Below are 22,188 nucleotides of genomic sequence, written 5' to 3' on the forward strand. Positions count from 1 at the left end.
CGGTCCTCAAGTAGTTCAAATCTGCTGGCAACTGAGTCAAATCAGAGCAACTATGACACAATTTAATAATTGTCTACAGAGTGTGGTTTGGCACAAAGGGCTTCTCAATTGCAAGGGGCAACAGGAGAAACTCTCCAAGGGGAGAAATATTTGAATGGGGTTTTGATGCACAAGGAAGAGCAAAGCAACACAGATTTGAGGGAGGAGCATTATAAGCACAGGGAATGACATGTAAAAACACAGGGGCCAGGCATGCTGGCTCACAGCTGTGATCCCAGTGCTGTGGGAGGCCGAGATGGGAGGATGGCTTGAAGTCAGGAGTTTGTGACCAGCCTGGGCAACATAGTGAGACCCCATCTCTACAAAAAAATTTTTAATCACTTAGTTGGGCATGGTGAACGCACCTGTAGTTCCAGCTACTTGGGAAACTGAGGCAAGAGGATTTCTTGAGTCCAGGAGTTTGAGGTTGCAGTGAGCTGTAATGACACCACTGCACTCCAGCCCGGGCAACAGAGTGAGACAATGACTCTAAAAAAAAAACAAGGCTGGGTGCTATGGCTCACTCCTGTAATCCCAGCACTTTGGGAGGCTGAGGCAGGCAAATCACAAGGTCAGGAGATCGAGACCATCCTGGCCAACATGGTGAAACCCCATCTCTACTAAAATACAAAAACATTAGCCGGGAGTGGTGGTGCACACCTGTAGTCCCAGCTGCTTGGGAGGCTGAGGCAGGAAAATAGCTTGAACCCGGGAGGTAGAGGTTGCAGTAAGCCGAGACTATGCCATTACACTCCAGCCTGGGCGATAGAGCAAGACTCCATCTCAAAAAAAAAGAGCACAGAGGAGTGGGAAGCAAGTGCCTGTGGTGCAGGGGTGGAGCATACGGTGGGAAGGGGAGGGAGGTGATGTGCAGGGGGATTTCCTCTCCTGGATCTGCCTTTCCTGTCAATTTCGGGCAGCCCAGGTGACCAGGCCCTCTTCCACCACTGTGTGAGTCACCACCTGTCTCCTCCACCCAGGCCTGAGTGTGGCCGATCAAGGTACGTGCTGTTACTAACATGTTCCTCCGAACACAGCGTCAACAATTAGTAATGAATGAGGCCAGCCCCGCTGTGTCACCGGCTGCCAGAAAGCCAGCTCCAGAGGTGCCATCAGCCCCAGCTCATGGCCAGGGCTTCCTTCCCAGCCATGCCTGCAGACAGGCTCCTGCTCCAGGAAATAGGACCACATTCTTAGGAGGGACACACGGAGGGGAAAAACAGAAAGAAAAACTGCAGGAGGAGGCTGACTCAAGGCTGCCCAGACAGGGAGTGGCTGTGAAAAAGTCCAAGGTTTTCCTCAAACATTCCATAACGGTCTATAGACACTGAAAAAGCAGGCGTGTTTCACTTTTTCTCTCCCTTGAGAGAGAAACACGAGTGGAAAAGTGACAAGAGGGCAACAAGTCCCACTTGCTCAGGAAGAGAAGGATTAGGCTTATAGGTAAGCAAGGAAGGAGTCACTCCAAACAACATCATGCATGGGGTTCCAGGGAAATTTCTGTACAAAAGCACATCAAACGTGAGGTCATCAAGCTGTTAGAAATGCCGAGATCCTGCTTTTAGACTGTGGAAAGTGACTAGTAAACGGCAGTTAGCTAGTAGTCGTTATCGTTATGTTATTTCTCTGTGCAAATACCCGCAAGAGACTCGGCCGGTTGCATACTTTTGCAGTCTGACTCAGCAAATATGTACTGGGTGCCTTCCATGTGCCAGTAACTATCCTACATATAAAGACCATAGCAGTGAATCGCTGGGGTTTCTAACGCACCCATTGATGACGCATCGGTCACGCCTCAGACTAACTTCTCAGACTGAAGAGACAGAGACGAAGGGAGAGAAGAACGTGCAGGCTTAGGTTTGGGGAAGGTGGGAAGTGCCTCTAGCTGCTGAAAGTTACCCACTACTGGGATGTCAGGTGGAGAAGGGCAGCTTGTAGGTTGGAGAGAGGAGAAGAAAGGGGTTGTTGGAAAATCTGAAGAGAAACATGTTGATTTTTCCCATTTTTGTTTGAGACTGGGTTTAGCCATAGCCAGCATTTGGAAAACCACCTAGCTGCTCTGGTTATCCTGCCCAAAAGAAAAGTCACCCAAAGCTTGTAGATCATGAAAGTTTTTTCCTTTTTTTTCCTGAAAATAGAAATGTCGGGGGTGGGGGGAGAACAGTAGGCTCAGGCAATGAGGAGCAGAAGGAGGGAGAGATTCAGTTTGTGTTGGGAGGTTCCACCTTGCCATCTGTGCACTGTTGCTCCTCCTTCCAGAGCCCATGAAGCAAAATGGAACAGAAGGAGCTACACCCAACAGAGCAGGTGGCTGGAGGAGCGGCACAGGAAAGCCTGGGATAAAGTTGATTTTCTGTATCTGGATGTGTCTGGCAGCATCAACCATATAGCTGCAAACCAGGATCGATTTCAGAGCTCAGGGCCTGGCTACATGTGTCAGACACCTATGAACTTCTCATGGAGACTGTTCACCAAGAAGCATGAAGACAGCGCAAGTGACTGGACGTGGCTCCCCAGGTAATACTGACATTCTTGTGCTCACAGGTTTTGCATCTGGGCAGCCAGCCTAATAGGGGGCCTTAGAAACATCCTTGTCTCATCTAAAGAAACATGAGGGCCAGGCGTGGTGGCTCATGCTAGTAGTCCCAACACTTTGGGAGGCTGAGGTGGGAGTTTCACTTAGGGTCAGAAGTTCAAGATCAGCCTGGGAAACATGGTGAGACATTGTTTCTACAAAAAAAAAAAAGTGTTCTTCATTAGCTGAACATAGTGGCACACACCTGTAGTCCTAGCTACTCAGGAGGCAGAGGCAGGAGGATCGCTTGAGGCTAGGAGTTCAAGGCTGCAGTCAGGTATGATTGTGCCACTGCACTCAAGCCTGGGCAACAGAGTGAGACCCTGTCTCTAAAAAAATAAATAAATAAAATAAAATAAAAATAAAAATAAAATAAAAAGCGGGTTTTCTATCATCTTTCCCTATGCACTGCTTGTGTGGGGTCTACCCTGCCAACAGAGTGAACTCTCTAGCATTCAGTTTAGGTTCAAGCACCATCCAAACTTTATAATTGAAGATCACAGAAACTGGAAAAGTTCCCTCTGGGAAAATGGTATCGTCTTTTCGGTGTATTTATGCTTATGTGGAGAGTATGTGGGGAGAGCATAATGTACTTCTTCAGTTTATTTGTAACTAAGGGACTTTCAAGTATTATTTTTCTTCAGTAGACTTTACTTGTTGAGGATGAGAACTGTGTTTTCTGCTGCGGATCTATTTGAGAAATTAGAGCAGTGTGGATCAATTTCTGTCGCGGTATTCTTTGGCTCCCTGTTGGAGTGTGTGTTATGAGAATGGAGACCAGCATTCCTCCTCCGGAGCCTGTTCCAGCCCAGCCAAATTCCCCAGGAGCCTGGCACCCGGTCTGCTTACACAACACATTTTTAGAGTCTGAGTCACCCTCGGGTTTTCTTCTTGGTATCACATTGAATTCAACTCCACAGCATCCCATTACCTTGGCCTCTCCTTGTACAGACAGGTCGGCTTCACAGGCTTCCCAAGCACCCCGCCTTCAGGAATCAGAGAAACCCAGGCAGATAAAAGGGTTGCATACATTAGGCACCCACTCACCTGGGACAACCAGGGATTAGGAACAGCGATTATCACTCCCAACCCCAGAGAACGCACACAAGGCTGCCCGAGGCAACATGGTGAACCAACTCCAATTCATCCAGGAGGTTTTAGCCTCTCCTTAGGTCAACACCAGCTGGCATAGTCTTCTATCCCCACTAAAATGTAATTTCTTTCCTTCTTTTTTTTTTAGAGACTGGTCTTGCACTGCCACTCAGGCTGGAGTGCAGTGGCACCATGATAGCTCACTGCAGCTTCAAACTCCTGGGTTGTTCAAGCAATTTTCCCACCTTGGCCTCCCAAAGCTCTGGGATTACAGGCATGAGCCACCATGCCTGGCCCTAAAATGTAATTTCATGCAACAAGTGCTTGCTAGCATTTTTTTTTTTTGGCGGGGGGGGGGGGGGGGGGGTGGGGCCCAGTGCGAGTACCAGGCACTGGTCTGTGTGCTGGAGCTATGGTAATGAATGAAATAGGTGGGTTGGTCTGCTCCCTCATGGAGGTGTTGAAAGCTGCCTTGATGTTTGTTATTTTTACCACATGAATTTTTTCTTTATGCTATATACAGATCTCCGTACATAGTATAATACTATACTAAGAAAATTAGGACAAGGTTGGGTGTGGTGGCTCATGCCTGTAATCCCAGCACTTTGGGAGGCTGAGGCGGGTGAATCACCTGAGGTCAGGAGTTGGAGAACAGCCTGGCAGACATGGTGAAACCCCGTCTCTACTAAAAATACAGAAATTAGCCAGGTGTGGGGGCGGGTGCCTGTAATCCCAGATACTCGGGAGGCTGAGGCAGAAGAATCACTTGAACCCGGGAGGCAGAGGTTGCAGTGACCAGAGATTGCGCCACTGTACTCCAGCCTGGGTGACTAAGCGAGACCCCTTTTGAAACAAAAAAAAGAGAGAGAGAAAGAAAAAAGAAAATTAAGACAAAACAAACATCAATGAAGCGTCCTCTTAAACAGAAAATTAGACTACAAAGGTGAAAACTACAATCTGAAGGTTGCGCCAGTGGGGAGGGAATTGGGCATCTGCTTCTTGGAGCAATGGGTTTGTATCTGAGTTTCAGGTGGGCCCTGGGTCTCCCCCTCCTTACCTTTTTTTTTTTTTTTTTAAGATGGAGTCTCAGTCTGTCACCCAGGTTGGAGTGCAGTGGCACAATTTCAGCTCACTGCAACCTCCACCTCCTGTGTTCAAGCGATTCTCCTGCCTCAGCCTCCCGAGTAGCTGGGACTACAGGCATGAGCCACTACGCCCGGCTAATTTTTGTATTGTTAGTGGAGACAGGGTTTCCGTTGGCCAGGCTGGTCTCGAACTCCTGACCTCAGGTGATTAGCTCACCTCGGCCTCCCAAAGTGCTGGGATTACAGGTATGAGCCACTGCACCCAGCCTCCCCCTCCTTACTAATTGGCCAGCTATAGGTCTCTCTCTTGTTGGCTATCTCTGTGCCATTTCTAATCAGTATGGGATAGATCAAGGGTGAGAACCAATTTTTACTCTGTTTAAAATTGAATGAGGCTGGATCCAATGACTCATGCCTGTAATTCCAGTGCTTTGACAGTCCAAGGCAGAAGGATCACTTGAGGCCAGGAATTTGACACCAGTTTGAGAAACATAGTGAGACCCCCATATCTACAAAAAATAGAAAATTTAGTGAGCATGGTGGTGCATGCCTGTAGCCCCAGCTACTCAGGTGGCCGAGGCAGGAGGATCACTTGAACCGAAGAGTTCAAAGCTGCAGTGAGCTGGGATCATACCACTGTACTCCAGCATGGGTGACAGAGTGAGACTCTGTTCCAAACCAAGCTAAAACAGCAACAACAGAAACATCAAAAATTGAATGATAAAGGACAAGTAGAGGCAGGAAGGTGACAATAGCCATAAGACCTTCCTGAACCAGGAAGGAAACAGACTACTTATGGACTCTGGGCATGAAGTGTTTCACCTGACAGGGGCTTTCTTCCTGCCACCCTCACCTCCGTCCACTCTTGGGGTTTGGCATTACCGAGGCTGAGATAACAGAAGAGAGGCTTTTGTGATGTAACTTAAGACACTGTTTTATCATGATTTTATATATATATATATATATATAAAAATTACTTTTGCACCACCATGCCTACATATTTATATATGTAAATACTAGGTAAAGTTTGCATTGTGAGATTTCCAGTGATCTGAAATAAATATCTAACTGCCCCTTCTCCAAGATTCCCTGGGCAGGGTCACTCAAACACAGGTGCAGGTTGCCTCTTAGATAAAAATGCTGGTCAAGAGGGCAAGAAGAATGGGGCACTAAAATTCAGCTACCAACACTATTGAGAGACAATGCCCTTTTCTGTATGTGCTTGATTGTTGAGTAAGGCCATTTCCTTACCTCACAGAGGTAGTGGTACAAGGGTGATAATTTTGACATGGCAGACTTAGCAGCAGCAGCCTGGTACTGACTTTTCCAGAATCTAGGAGTCTAGAAGCATTATGGAGCCAATTCATTCATTCGATAAAATGTTATTGTTTTTCAATAATAGGTCACCAAGTTAATACTAGTGCCCTTAATCTCCCCAACATTCATAGAAAAGAACTGAAGAGCGATTTAAAGGCATTGTGTATGCGTGTGTGTGTGTGTGTGTGTGTGTGTGTGTGTGTACCACAAGTGCAGAGGGTTGAGCTGATTACATATCTCAGTCCCTCACAGAGTGTTAGCTGTAAACCACACAAGGCATCACTGTGTTTTGATTTCTTCTATCTCATTACTTCACTCCCATTCCCCTTCCCTTTCCAGGCGGCCATTTTGATGACTTTAGTTTGTATCTCTATGGATGTATACCATCTTGCAAAAATATGTGTTACTTTGGACAAATCAATTCTAAATTTATATACATTATGTATTACATATCTCATTTTCTTTTTATTTTTTCTCACCAACTGCTATTACTTGAGTCTTTAGAGGAGGAGGGATTTATTTCCAAGTAAAATATGTCTTTCTGACCTTGAAGAAGAATGCTTTGACAGCAACTTTGATCTGGAGAGAGAGGAGACCAGTTCTGCTCCAGCTATGACACCTGTCCACAGACAGGTGCTCAGTGGGTATTGATTGCGGAACCTACCTGGATCACTTCCATAATGGCCACTGTTGGCAACATCCTAGCTGCAGGTGCCTGTCTCATTTAGACCAGGTCCTAGTGCTGAGTTTTGACTTTTTGGCACTTTGCCATTAATACACAGAACAAATAGCCCCTCTGTATTGACACCCAATGATATCACACAGGTCACTAGCCTTTGGGGACACCAGTCACTTCCTAAAAGTACATTAGGCACTAATGTTTCAGTATGTCTTGCAGTCCTTTGCTCTTATTTTTATTAGAATTCTAGCCCTTCCAAAAATTGACTACTGGCTTTCCAGGTATATTTCCCTTGAAATAACACCTGTCAATCACCTTATCTTCGTACCTACTTACAATTACTGAACACTAAGTACGTTATCCCAACTCGAGACTTAACATCTGTATATTCTGTTTACCAAATGATTCCATAGTGATACCTGATTAAGTTCTACCTTTTTAAAACCTTCTCAAATCCCTAATTTTCCCAAAATATGAATGCGTTTTCCCGCATGCTCATAAGAGATGTTCCTAGTCCCTCTATAGAAATTTGCATGACTGACCTGCATTGGAATTGATTCTGTGTGTGCTGTTTCCTTCCCATTGAGCTAAGAACTTCTGGGGTATGAGGCAGGTATTGTCATCTCTGTATATAACCTACAGTGCATGGCATATGAGTGACATGAGTGCTTCACAAAGTCACTGCTCATTGCAGAGCATAGGCTTTGATTTCCAACAGACCTGGATTCAAATTCTGACTCTATCACTAACAGGGTGAACTCAGGCTAGCTGATTAACCTTCCTGAGCCTCAGTTTTCTCATTTGTAGAATGGAGATAACAATATCTTGAAGGAGATAAAGAGAGTCAGGAATACAGTAGATACTCCAAATGGCCCTTATAATGACAATGATGGTGACGATCATGACAATGATAATGGTGCAACATTCTTACCCACTTCTGAGTATAAGCAATACAGTGCAACCCATGCCAGCAGAAAACGATTGCAGAAGAATTTCATAGTCTTCTTCATACCTGGCATGCTGGAGTTGCTTCAGTTGCTGGCTTGAATTTCTCTAATGGAAAAGTAGATATTTGCTTGGTGCTTCAGGAATAAACAGATGCATTGTAACATTTTAAGGGTCTTCAGTAAAAGCATAAAGAGCAGCTGAAAAAGATACACAATGGAGCTTCACCATGTCCTTTCAGCCGTCACTATAAAGGAATAAAGGTATCCCAAATTTTAAAAATCGAAGACAATTTTTTGATCATTGCCATTTCTGTAGAATCTTCTGATTGTTGAAGTTATCATTCCAACTTCGACCAAATTTAGAGAGTCATCTGATGGGCAGTCCCTTTTTTTTTTTTGGCAATTTGTTTCCTCCCTGAATGATGTATGAGAATTTCATGTCTCTGGAGAGAGATTATACTACAGGGGAGCAACTTGGCATGTTTGGGAAGTAAAGGTCTTTCACAGAGCATTGGGTTAGGGCTATGCCTAAGCCCAGAATGCAGGCCTTTAGCCAGGAAGGAAAGTGGATAATACCAGTGAAGGCTGAAAACTAGGACTTTTTTTTTTTTTAGAAGTGGCCTCTATGGTAAATCACCCTTTATTTCTTCTCCCTGCTCACCTTTTGCACGCAAGCAAAATCAATGTAAAATAAACTTGATACTTGGCATTTAAATTGAAATGAAGTCACAAGAGGGCAAGGAGAGAGGAGTGAGAAGGAAGGGCCGTCACTGATTCTTGGTGATTTTAATGGGGGAATATGGTGGCATCATTGTGGGATATTTTAATAAAATGACCACAGAACTTGGAATTAAAGGATTTAGATGTGAGTTCTGGCTCCTTCACTTAATAGCCAAGAGATCTTGAGATATTTACTCATCACTCAGAACCTCTGTTCCCCACCTCTAAAATGGAGAAAAAGAATAACCCAGCCAGACGCAGTGGCTCATGCCTGTAATCTCAACACTTGGGGAAACCAAGGCAGGCAGATCTCTTGAGCTCAGAAGTTCGAGATCTGTTTGGCAACATGGTGAGACCCTGTCTCTACAAAAATACAAAAATTTTAGCTGGGCATTGTGGCATGCACCTGTGGTCCCAGCTACTAGGGAGGCTGAGGTGGGACCTGAGCCTAGTAGGTCGAGGCTGCAGTGAGCTGTGATTGCGCCACTGCACTCCAGAGTGAGACCCTGTCTCAGAAAAAAAAAAAAAAAATGAATCACTTACATCATAGAAATGCTAGGGAATTAAATGAGGTGAGAAATAAGACAGCACTTTCTGTATGAAGAAGGAAGGAGGGAAGGAAGGAAGGAAGGAAGGAAGGAAGGAAGGAAGGAAGGAAGGGAAGGGAGGGAGGGAGGGAGGGAGGGAGGGAGGGAGGGAGGGATGGGAGGGGAGGGAGGGAGGAAGAAGGAGAAGAAGGAAGAAAGAAGGAGAGAAAGAAGAGAGAAGAAGAAAGAAAGAAAGAAGAAAGAAAGAAAAAAGAAAGAAAGAAAGAAAGAAAGAAAGAAAGAAAGAAAGAAAGAAAGAAAAGAAAGAAAGAAAGAAAGAAAGAAAGAAAGAAAGAAAGAAAGAAAGAAAGAAAGAAAGAAAGAAAGAAAAGAGAAAAAGCACTATTCTATTCTATTTATTTATTTATTTATTTATTTATTTGAGACAGTGTTTCATTCTTGTTGCCCAGGCTGGAATGCAATGGCATGATCTCCACTCACTGCAACTTCTGCCTCGCGGGTTCAAGTGATTCTCCTGCCTCAACCTCCTAAATAGCTGAGATTACAGCCATCCACCACCACGCCCAGCTAATTCTTTGTATTTTTAGTAGAGATGGGATTTCACCATATTAGCCAGGCTGGTCTCAAACTCCTGACTTCAGATCAAGTGATCTGCCCACCGCAGCCTCCCAAAGTGTTGGGATTATACAGGCATGAGCCACCGTGCCCAGCCAGCACCATTCAATTTAAAGCAACGTTTTATCCCCAACCTTTCTACAATGAGCATGCGTTACATTTGCAGTCAGGAAAAGTTATATTCAGAAGTTAATATATGTATGACTTGGAGTTACCCAACCAGTAGTGACAATATAAAGGAATGCAGAATGATAAGCACCAATGTCAGGACATGACCACTGGTGTAAGCAAGCAGCTGAGATTGAGAAGGATGCTTGGGGGCTTCAACCATATTGGTAAAGTTTACTTTCTCAAGCTGGGTGGTAGGTGCATGAGTATTTTTTTTTAATTATTTTTTATGCCTTTTCATGTGTCTTAAATATTTTATCATAAATTTAAAAAAATCAGTGCTGGGTAAAAAGATGTATGTACAAGAATGCTCACTGCAGGGTTATTTACAGAATTTGAAATATTTCAAACAACCTGAGTGACCAAGAATAGAAAATTCATTGAATAAATTATAGTGCAGTAAAAAACCCAAAGGTAATATTGTTAATATTACTATTATTGTCCTATGAACCTGAAGTCACCGACTTTCATTGAGCTAGCTGCTGCATCTAACTATTTATGATAGAAAATTAGTGCCCACAGAAAGACAAATAGGGCAGGGCCTGACATATGCAAAATCTAAAACAGTGAACTCCCAGGAGCAGAGTAGAATAATGATTACTGGAGGCTGGGAAGTGGGGGAAATGGGGAGATACTAGTCAAAGGGTGCAGTTTCAGTTAGACAGGAAGAATATGTTTTTTGAGATCGATTGCATAGCTTGAGACTCTAGTTAATAACAATGTATTGTATATTTCATTTGCTAAGAGAGTAAATTTCAAATGTTCTCACCACAAAAAGGGAGAAGTATTTGGAGTGATGGATTATGTTAATTACTTGATTTAGCCATTCCACTTTGTATACATATATTGTAATGTCACTTTGTGCTGCATAACTATATATAATTATAATGTCGATTGACAATAAAATTTAAAAAAATAAAAAAGGTGCCTAACTGAAAAATTAGTTTCCTCCCATTTTATTTCCTCCAGTACTTTTTTTTTTTTTTTTTTTTTTTTTTGGAGACAAGCCAGGCACGGTGGCTCATGCCTGTAATCCCAGCACTTTGGGAGGCCGAGGTGGATGGATCACCTGCGATCAGGAGTTCAAGATCAGCCCAACCAACATGGTGAAACACCGTCTCTACTAAAAACACAAAATTAGCCAGGCATGGTGGCACATGTCTGTAATCCCAGCTACTCAGGAGGCTGAGGCAGGAAAATCACTTGAACTCAGGAGGTGGAGGTTGCAGTGAACTGAGATTGTGCCATTGCAACTCAGCCTGGGCAACAAGAACAAAACTCTGTTTAAAAAAAAAAGAGAGAGAGAGAGAGAGAGAGAAACAGAGTCTCACTCTCTGTAACTCAGACTGGAGTGCAGTGGCATGATCATAGCTCACTGCAGCCTCGAACTCCTGAGCTCAAAGCAATCCTCCTGCCTCAGCCCCCTAAGTAGCTGAGATTACAGGTGCTCAGAACCACACCCAGCTAAATTTTTATAAAAAATCTGTAGAGATGAGTTCTCACTATGTTTCCCAGGCTGGTCTCAAACTGCTGGCTTCAAGCGATTCTCCCACCTTGGCCTGGGATGGCAGGCATGAGCCACTAAGCCCCGCCTCTAGTACTTTATTAAATCCATGATTAGTGAAAATGTATTTACTAGGTGACTATTCCTCAGGATTTAGAAATGTTCAGTCAACATTATATATCTTGCCATAATATATAAGAATATTTAATACTTAAACAAGAATACGTTAATGAAGGAAAAATTTGAAAGGCCCGAATGAGGCCATCTCTTATTGTGATCCATAAAATGCAGTCTTAAGCATACTGACCTCCTTACTTGCCAGACAGCCAGGGCTAGCTTTAGGGTTACTTTTCGTTTGCTTTGTCTTATCAAATTGCTCAACTAAGGTAATCATTTCTCACTTATTAGCATAAAATGCCCTTCACCTTTTTTGAAACTTAAGTAGGGCACATATATATTGTTTGATAATCTGACTTAACTCCACTTATTTGTAGTTCTCATAGCTGTTCCCTTGTTCTTTTTGACAGCATTACCTCCTTTTAAGAAATTCTCCACAAATCGCAGTACGTAATCCTGGGTTTTACTGTCTCTTCTGCACATTCCTGTCACCCCAGCTCCTTGTCATGACACTAACATGTTTCTCAGGATGAAATATGATATGGTTTGGCTGAGTCCCCACCCAAATCTCAAATTGGAACTCCCATAGTTCCCATGTGTCATAGAAGGGACCAAGTGGGAGGTAATTGAATCATGCTGTTCTTGTGATAGTGAATAAGTCTCATGAGATCTGATGGTTTTATAAAGGGCAGTTCCCCTGCACATGCTCTCTCTCTTGTCTGCCACCATGCAAGACGTGACTTTGCTTCTCCTTTGGCTTCTGCCATGATTGTGAGGCCTCCCTAGCCATGTGGAACTGTGAGTCAATTAAACTTCTTTCCTTTATAAATGACCCAGTCTTGGGTATGTCTTTATTAGCAGAGTGAGAAGACTAATACAAAATGGTATCTCTTACTACTTATATGGTTTGGATGCTCGTCCCCTCCAAATTTCATGTTGAAATATGATCCCCAGTGGTGGGAGGTGATTGGATCATGAGGGCAGATCCCTCCTGAGTGGTTTGGCACCATCCCCTTGGTGATAAGTGAGTTCTTGCTCAGTTAGTTCACACCAGATCTGGATGTTTAAAAGCCTGGGACATTCTTCTGCCCTCTTGCTCCTGCTCTCATCATGTGACGTGCCTCCTCCTCCTTCACCTTCCACCTTGATTGGAAGCTTCCTGAGGCCCTCACCAGAAGCAGATGCTGACACCATGCTGCTTGTACAGCCTGTAGAACCATGAGCCAATTTAACCTCTTTTCTTTATAAATTACCCAGCCTCAGGTATTCCTATATAGTAATGCAAAAATGGTCTAATACACTACTCTCTCCCAGATACCCTTACTCTTTCTTTCTTAAATTTTAGTTATTGAAGTCTTTTTTTTTTTTTTCTTTTTTTGAGATGGAGTCTCACTCTGTCAGGCTGTAGTGCAGTGGCATGATCTTGACTCACTGCAACATCCACTGCCCAGGTTCAAGTGATTCTCCTGCTTCAGCCTCCTGAGTAGCTGGGATTACAGGTGTGTGCCACCACACCTGGCTAATTTTTGTATTTTTAGTAGAGATGAAGTTTCACCATGTTGGCCAGGCTGGTGTCGAACCCCTGACCTCAGGTGATCCACCCGCCTCAGCCTCCCAAAGTGCTGGGATTACAGGCATGAACCATTGTGCTCGGCCAGAGTCTTATTTTGATACAAACATTACTTTTTCTATTTCCCCAACTTAATTAGTAGAATGATGATCTCCTGACATCTGTAACTCAAGTTGACTTTTTTTTATCTTCCATAAGTTTTGATTTACACACCCTTATTGAGATTTCCAAATTCTGTTCACTTATTACCTCCTGAAATTGTGCCTTTTGTTTATCACAGTTTCCCCAGTACCTAGCAAAGTGCCTAGCACATTGTGGGAGAGCAATACTTATCTGAGAGAATGTAACCCTAGAGAACGAAGTAGCATCTAAAATGTATTGAGCACCTACTTTGCGCAAAGTACTCATCTAAGGAATTTACAGTTAACCCTCCCAACAACTTTAGAAGAAAGGATGTATTATCATCTTCACTTTACAGATGAAATGTGAAGAGGTTCAATAACATGCTCCCCTGGTCACTCAGCTATCAAATAGTAGTGATGTGGTTAAAATAAAGGCATCGCGACTTCAAAGCCAACCTTCTTAATTGCCATTCTTTATATACAGCCTCCTAAAATGCACTGAATGCCGTCTCCTTCCTCTTCCCTTCTGATTTCCATTTCCATTTCCTCCCCTTTCCCCATAACATTGGACATTTCCAAGTTGATCTGTATCTATCTTCAAGAAAAAAAAAAATGAACTTTTAGCCTTACCCCAAATTTCTGGGGTAAAGATACAAAAAGACCTCAACTGCAAGAGATTCCAACATCTGAGAATGACTTTGGAAGAATCCCTTGCCTCTCTGGACTCGCAGCATGCCCTGAAATCCTAGCCTGAGCACACCCTTTGCAAAGTCATAAGAGCAGGTCTGAGAACAGCGATCTGAGATCTTGGCTCATGGACTGAATCTCATTTGCTTTGGCTGTTGATTTGGGCCATTGCTTGTGTAGGACTCTGCTTCTCATCAGCAGCTTCTGCTTGGTGTGAACTCCATGACTGGGGCTTGGTTTTCTTTCTGCTGGACTGTGCTTCCCCATGGAGACCTTGATGCGCTGACCCATTACCCGTCCCTTTATATCTTAGAATGCTCAGATTCAGAACTTGGCTTTGCTTTCTACAACTAATGAGACTTACCTGCCCCTTTTATGTTCGTGAACATCCTGGACTTGAACCCATATATCACCTACAGGCTTCATGGATATAGACCCCTAGTTTTCATCATCTATTGTTCCTCTCTTGGCTGTCCCTATAACCTGAGGCTAACATCTTTACCCTAGGTTTTCTTGTTTTCCCACTTATCAATTAAAAGTCCTCAGTGTATTCTCTTGGCTTCTCCCTTGCTTCCACTTCTTACTGATACTCTTTGGCTCGCTTCCACCCCATCACCTGTGGTTTCGTGAGAGAACCACATGTAGACGAGGGATTTTCCAAATTTTTCCCACAGACACTCTTCAGAGGAGCCATAGTGAAGCCCGTTTTGATAACAGTATGATCCACTTTTCTCTGTGGTCTAGCGATTAGGGTAAGGGAGTACAGGACTTGACCTTGAAGAATGCTTTGGAAACTGTATGTGAGGAATCACAAAGATAAAAGGCAGAAACAATGACAATGAAAAAATTGTGACCAAGTGATAATTCTGTGGGAAAGAAGACAAATTATAATACATCTAACCAACTCCATTATACACTTTCATTTTGTGCTATGTATGTATTTTAGGAAAACTACCGAGACCATCTGTTAAATGTTTATTTCCTTTGTTACTTCTGAGGTGCTAAAAAAGACTATAAAAAGCCTATAATGAGAAGAAAGGGGAAAAGTCGCCTTTAAAATTGTTGGAAAGTGATCAAGAAAAGGAAAAGCTAGAAGCCAAACTCAAGCTCAAGATCTGGCTTCCTTTTTATAATCAGAAAGTTCTAGAACAGGCAAGTCTACCTCATTCATAAAATTATTGCCTAGACTTGTGCTTTGTTTCTAATTGTTGATACTGCTTTGTTATGGCAGAAGAAATGGGGCACTTGGGAGGGAGATGTATTTGTCAATACTTTTCTGAAAGGACAGAGGAAATTGAGCAAAACCAGGAAACACTATTCTACCTTACTTGTTAGTTCTTCTGAAAAACAGAAAAATTTTGAGAACCAGGGTGAAGGAAGTCTTCAGCCAAAATAAGGTACAAGAGCTTGTCTGTACAATTCAATTCTTCATGCTTTCCCTGTTCACAATTAGTCTGGATAATCAAATACTGAGTGACCTAGAAAGAAAGAGAGACAGTGCAACATTTTCCAGTGGCCTCACATGCTCCTGATGTTGAATCCCACTTGCTGACATTCAGTAATAGCCTCATCATGGAAAAACTGAAGAGGGTAATTAGCATCCCTGAACAAACCTTGAGAGTTTGAATTAAATTTATAAAAGGAAAAATTGGGTTTTTCCGTTCTGTGGACTATAAGAATTTGGATAGACAATGCCCAAATGGCCAGCAGCCTCAGAGTCAATTACTCTGAAGTTTGTTGCCCAAAACTAATTTTATTCGTTGAAAAGCAAAGTAAGAGTCCACAGGTTCGACTGACCACAAATTAACTTGCAAATGACAAATTCTCACTATTTCCACCTAAATAAAATAAAATAGCTTCTACTGAAATATTCTGAATTTCTAGAGGATGGAAATTAACACAGAGGGCTTACTTTCAAGTACAGTCACCATTTAACAAAGTCCTTGGGATGCTTTAGTAAATAAACTCTTTGGCTGGGATACAACAGCAGAGGTTGGTTAAAAAAAAAAAAAAAAGTCAATCTGTTCATGAAAAGTTATAGTGAGATTTTAATATTTTATGAAACAAGATTATTTTAGGCTCATTCTATGAAAGGACCATGATTTTGTAGAAAGTGAAAAATTATAGAGCTTTATATATACTATCTCCTGTCATCCTCACAAACCAGGAAAGCAGGTATTTTTATCCTTATGTTCTAGATGAAGAAATAAAGGCACAGAGAGATTGTCACTTGCCCAAGGTCTTGACGCTGGTGATAAAGGCAGGACGTGGATGCACGCGGGTGATCTGGCTATAGAGCGGCTTCTATAAAGCATATGGAAAGTTTTTCATCTCTATGGTGTTGTAGAGATTATCAGATGCAAGAAAAAAAATTCAACCATGGAATTAGGGCTTACTACCCACACAAGAAAATGAAGGCAATAGTTCTAATGATTGACATAATGTGTTCATCAAAAGCCTGAAGGTACTATTGGTTGTGAATTTTTTTTAATCAGTGAGATTAATTCTGAACTTGATAGAATGTACTTAAGCGTTTAATAGCTCATTTTGGCCTTGCAAAGACAGAATTTCTAGTATCATTCTGATTGTCCCACCAGGAGATATTCCATCTCCTCAGTGAAGAAAATAGCCAGATTGAGTTATAATAATTAATAAACCTCTCACAGCATTTGCTAAGCTTTGATCTGTATATCCTCTTGCAGTTTTGTTTTTCTTTCAATCCTGTTACCACTGACAAAAAGGATAATGAGAACATTTTGATTTTAATCAATGTTAAACCAAAGAATGACTTAAATAATTTCTGGAAATTATATTTGAATTATGAAATCAGGTTCATTGATCAGAATTCTATCAGTCATGTTTCTGTCTGTATTTATATCTATATACATATCCTTTTATTTTTGCTCTGAAGACACCTTTGGTAGAATTGCTGCATACAGTTACTTCAACTTGATAGGACAACTGGTTCTGCCCTTAAGTGTCACCATAAGCTTGCATTTTAGGGTGCTTGAACAGTTTTTAATATAACAAAGACATGGCTTTTAACACTGTTTGTATTGTCTTATTAAAAGCAGAAGAGAAGTAGATTCTTTTGTCTCTTATTTATTAGTCATCAATGTCTCAGTTTCAAATTTAAAAGTCAGAAAATAGCTTCTGAAATACAGAGAACTACTTTTCAGGGGATGGTTAGCCTGCAGATCTTATGTGACTAAAACTTAGATGTTTATATTTTTATGCTAATATATTTCATGCATATTTGAAGCTGTTTCATTTCTTGGAGAATTCCTCTTTTTTTTTTTTTTTTTTTTTAGAAAGAAACTCATTATTTTTCTCACTACTACAGCTTATATTTTAAAAATCATTATGTTAATATCATACTATCCTCTTACTTTTTCATAACTTGGCAATGAATAGAAATCTGACCCTCAAAAGAAAAGCATAGGGCAGGATGGGTCATATAATAATAATACACTGGAAGAAATTAACTGGTTGTGGTCTCATCTTGCCCATTCTACCAGCTTCAGATAAGGTAAAGAAACTTTTATCAGACTAACCCACTTAAAAATATAAATTATGAACTCTAGACAAAATAAAAATAAATCAAACAGCCTCTTAAAGGTAACAGACCGTGAATAAAAGTCAGCAAAAATGAAAAGGATTTCAACCCTTGAAATAGGGGAACTATATTGGATGAGGTCCACATGTATTCACCTTTTCCCTGAGAGCATTCCCCAGATGGTAAGGCATAAATGGATAAAGTTTAAGTGAAAAGCAGCTACTTTGCTGACCTGACTCCCTCAGAGAGGGAGTCAGGAGCTGCCCAAGTGGTTAGAAATTGAGGAGAGGAATTCCATAAAGGGAGAAATCTACAGTCAAGATGAGCCCCAAAAATCTGTGCATAAATTACCTTTAAACACTTGGCTGATTCTTGAATGCAGCATGTACAAGGCAAGACTCTAAGGATACTCAAGGGAAAACAATAACTAGAAACTGGAAAGCATGAATCGAGCAGAGCTTTTAGCATCTGCATACTACAGGAAAGACAAAGGGAGTTTAAGACCTGACCCAGCAGGGCATGGTGGCTCATGCCTGTAATCCCAGCACTTTGGGAGGCGAAGGCAGAAGGATTCAAGATCAGCCTGGGCAACATAGCAAGACCATGTCTCTACAAAAAGTGAAAAAATTAGTCAGGCATAGTGACATATGCCTGTAGTCCCAGCTGCTTGGGAGGCTGAGGCAGGAGGATCACTTAAACTCAGGAGGTTGAGGTTGCAGTGAGGTGAGACCGTACCATTGCACTCCAGTCTGGGTGACCGAGTGAAACGCTATCTCTAAGAAAAAAAAAAAAACCCTACCCTAACAAACGTCACGCTTTAGGACTAAAATCTACCTCCCAGTTCTAAAGTATTTGCCTTAGAACTCAGAGAAAAACTGAAATATACCTACCCTAGTAAAGCCTAAAACCAAACATTCACAAATTCAAAGTTATATGCAAGAAATTTAACATCCTGCTAGAACAGAACTTAACGTTCTTTTAGAGAAGATAATAGAATTCAAAATCTTTACAATGATTTATCCATGATGTGAGCTATATAATAAAAACTTAGTAGGTCTGAAAAGAAACAGAAGAATGTGACCCACAGTTAAAAGAATAATCAATCAATAGAAACAGTCTTACACATGATTCAGATATTGAAATTAGTAGACCAAGACTTTAAATAACTCTAATAAATATATTTTTAAACCTACAGGAAAAATGGGGCTGCAATGGGTATGAATATTCAAGGAATGTGGGAAGTATAAAAAAGAATCAAACAGAAATCCTAGAACTAAAAAAAAAAAAAAAGAATATCTGAAATTAAAATTTCATCAGATGTGATTAATAACAGATTGGACACAACAGAAGAAAGAATCAGTTAACTAAAGACTAGTCAATGGAAATCATCTAAATTGAAGCTCAAAGGAAAAAGACTGGAGAAAAAGAACAGAGCCTTGAGGACCTTAGAACAATGCTAAGTGGTCTGATGCACATGTAACTGGAGTCCCAGTAGAACAGAAGAGAATAGAAAAGAAAAATTATTTGAAAAAAATAGTGTCTGAAAGACCTCCAAATTTGATCCAAAACATTAGCCTGTAGATTCAGGAAGCTCAGCTAACTCAAATCAGGATAAATATTTTTCAAAAATTCTTAGGCATATTATGGTCACACTTCTAAAAAGCAAAGACAAAGAGAGACTCTTGAAAGCAGCCAATATAAAAAGATATTATGTACTGGGGGAAAGATGTTATATACACAGGAACAAGGATGGGAAAAGGTATAAATGATGACTAATTTTTAATTAGAGATTGAACAATTAAAAATTAATTATAATTAGAACATAAAAAGCTTTCACACAATTCTATTGATATAAAAACATGCATAACAAACAATATTTTAAATGTATTCCACTACATCTTCTTATAATTTTATTTCAGTGGCTTCGAGAACTCCCGGAGTAGAAAAATTTCAGAGTAGTTTTATTGTGTAACTAAAACTAAAAGCACTTCCTTTTATTCTGTGTAGAAAGGAGGAGAAAAGATGGTAATGGCAATTGCATTAATGTGGTGGAATTATATTCCTTTCCTCGATATTTTGTCTTCTCATATTTTCAAACCTAATTTTGGTGAATTGGTCTCCCTTAATACTTCAGTGTTTATTTCTGAAACATAATGCCACTGTCACATATAACAGTAACATAATCTTCAAAATCAGGAAATTAACAGTGACATATTATTACCACCTAATCCAAATATTTCTCTCAAATTTTGCTGCTTGTCCTAATATTACTAAACCTAAATAAGTTTAGGATTAAGTTCAGGTCATGCACTGCATTTACATTTCTTCCACCTTTTCATTTTTCATTTTTAAATTTTTTCTGAGACAATCTCACTCTGTCACCCACACTAGAGTACAGTAGTGTGCCCATAACTCACTGCAGCCTTGAACTCCTGAGCTCAAGCAATCCTCTCACCCCAGCTTCCCAAAGTGCTGGGATTATGGGCATGAGCCACCACGCCTGGCCCAGGTACTTTTCTATCTTGTACAGTTTTCAGGTCATTTCTTAATTTTCATGATCTTGAGGATTTTTTTTAACTTTATATTTTGAACTAATTTCTGACTTAAAAATTTTTCAGGGCCAGGCATGGTGGTTCATGCCTGTCATCTCAGCACTTTGGGAGGCCAAGACGGGTGGATCACCTGAGGTCAGGAGTTTGAGACCAGCCTGGCCAACATGGTGAAACCCCATGTCTACTAAAAATACAAAACTTAGGCCTGGCGTGGTGGCGGGCGCCTGTAATCCCAGCTACTTGGGAGGCTGAGGCAGGAGAATTGCTTGAACGTGGGAGGCGGAGGTTGCAGTGAGCCGAGATCATGCAATTGCACTCCAGCCTGGGCGACATACTATCTTTGAAACGATAGTACAGAAAATTTCTATATGCTGTTCATCTAGCTTTAATCTTTCTCTCTCTCTCCCTATATATGTACATAAAATAATTTTTTTCAGAAACATTTCAGAGTAAGTTGCAGATACGATGCCTCTTTACTTTCAAAAATTTTAATGTGAGTTTCCTAACAACCAGGACTTTCTCTTACATAACTGTATCACAGTTATCGAACTTAGAAAAATTAACCTTGATATAATACTCCTATCTAAACTACAGACATTCAGTTTTGTCAATCACTTACTAATTTTATTTTTGTCAAAAGAAAATGTCTGGTTCAGGGTTCAATTCAGGATCACAAGTTTCATTTAGTTTGTCAAACATTTTTTTTCCCTTTAATCCGAAATAGTTCCATAGTCTTTTGTGTCTTTCATGACCTTGGCATTTTTTAACAATACAAGCCAATTATCTTATAGACTGTCCCTCAAAAAATGGGAAATCTCAGCAGACAAATAAAAACAATGAAAAGAACCAAATGGGAAATTTAGAACTGAAAGAGGTAATAACTGAAGGGCAGCATGAAAAATTGTAAATATTCACACCCTTTATCTTAGAATTCCACTTCTAGGAATTGGTCGTGAATAAATGAAAAAAAAAGTGACTAAAATGTACAGATAGGATGCTATTTACAGTATTGTCTATAACAGCAAAAACTGTAAATAATCAACATTTTTCAGAGGAAGGGTTCAATATATTATTGGGTACCTATATAAATTACTAGGCAGCCATTACAAATCTTACTCATATATTTATTGACATATAAAGATGTCCACAATCTTGTTAAGTGCTAACAGCAGACTATTAAAAGGATGCACTTATGTATGTTTCTGAATTTACAGAGCAAGTTCTCACTAAGGTCAGAAAGACAATAGCCCAACTTTGTCTAAGGAAGAAAAACCAAATGGTCAAACTACTGTTAGGTTCAGAAATTAGTATTCTTTTCAACATTATTTCATATTAGTGTTAAAATTCTTAAATCGTGACCAAAAAGCCATGTCTTCTTGATTGAAATTAGTTCCTCTTGAAAAGCCCATTTAGGGCTGGGTGCGGTGGCTCATGCCTGTAATCCCAGCACTTTGGGAGGCCGAGGCGGGCAGATCACGAGGTCAGGAGATGGAGACCATCCTACCTAACACGGTGAAACCCCGTCTCTATTAAAAATACAAAAAAAAAAAAAAAAAAAAAAAATGGGTGTGGTGGCGGGCGCCTGTAGTCCCAGCTACTCAGGAGGCTGAGGCAGGAGATTGGCATGAACCTGGGAGGCGGAGCTTGCAGTGAGCCGAGATCGCATGACTGCACTCCAGCCTGGGCGACAGAGTGAGACTCTGTCTCAAAAAAAAAAAAAAAAAAAAAAAGAAAAGCCCATTTAATATACCTCTGGTGGAGTGTTTAAAGTGGCATCAATGAATTGTGCCTCCCTAGTCCACACACCTTTGTCATGTGACTTCACCTACTCCTTTTATCAAGAAGTGGAATCTGTTTCCCCGCCCCTTGAATCTAGCTGGCCTTTGTGGCTTGCTTTGAGCACTAGAATGCAGCGGCAATGATGTTCTGGGATTTTTGAGCCTATACCTTAAAGAGCAGCGTTGCAGCTTCTGCTTCTGCTTTTGGGACCCAGCAATTATGTAAAAGCTACGCTAGTGGAAAGAGAAGCCAAGTGAGGCGAGAGGCCCCTGAGGATGGCAGACCATAAAAGAGAGAGGACACACAGTAAAGAACAGAGTACTTACCACAGCCAGCAGCCAGCACCAAGGGCCAGACTCCGGAGTGAAGCTATTGTGGATCCTCCAGCTCCAGTTGAGCTTTCCTGGCTGAAACCATGTGGAACAAAGATAAGCCTTCTACATTGAGTTCTGCCTAGATTCCTGATCCACAGGGTCATCAACAAATGGTGGTTGTTTTAAGCCACTGTTTTGTGAT

The 22,188-nt window shown here is 41.2% G+C and overlaps 1 protein-coding gene across 1 annotated transcript in view; it reads left to right on the top strand.

Moving 5' to 3' along the window:
- Nucleotides 1–1,398: 1,398 nt before the first annotated feature.
- The window catches only part of ENKUR (enkurin, TRPC channel interacting protein), a 78,897-nt gene continuing 58,107 nt past the window's right edge, over nucleotides 1,399–22,188 (top strand). The window contains exons 1-2 of the mRNA XM_010356256.2: nucleotides 1,399–1,482; nucleotides 2,299–2,556. Coding sequence (XP_010354558.2) covers nucleotides 2,520–2,556 — 37 coding nt within the window. The 5' untranslated portion in view covers nucleotides 1,399–1,482; nucleotides 2,299–2,519. The remainder of the gene's footprint in view (nucleotides 1,483–2,298; nucleotides 2,557–22,188) is intronic.

This window comes from Rhinopithecus roxellana, chromosome 11 (genome assembly GCF_007565055.1).
Source record: "Rhinopithecus roxellana isolate Shanxi Qingling chromosome 11, ASM756505v1, whole genome shotgun sequence".
NCBI lineage: Eukaryota > Metazoa > Chordata > Mammalia > Primates > Cercopithecidae > Rhinopithecus > Rhinopithecus roxellana.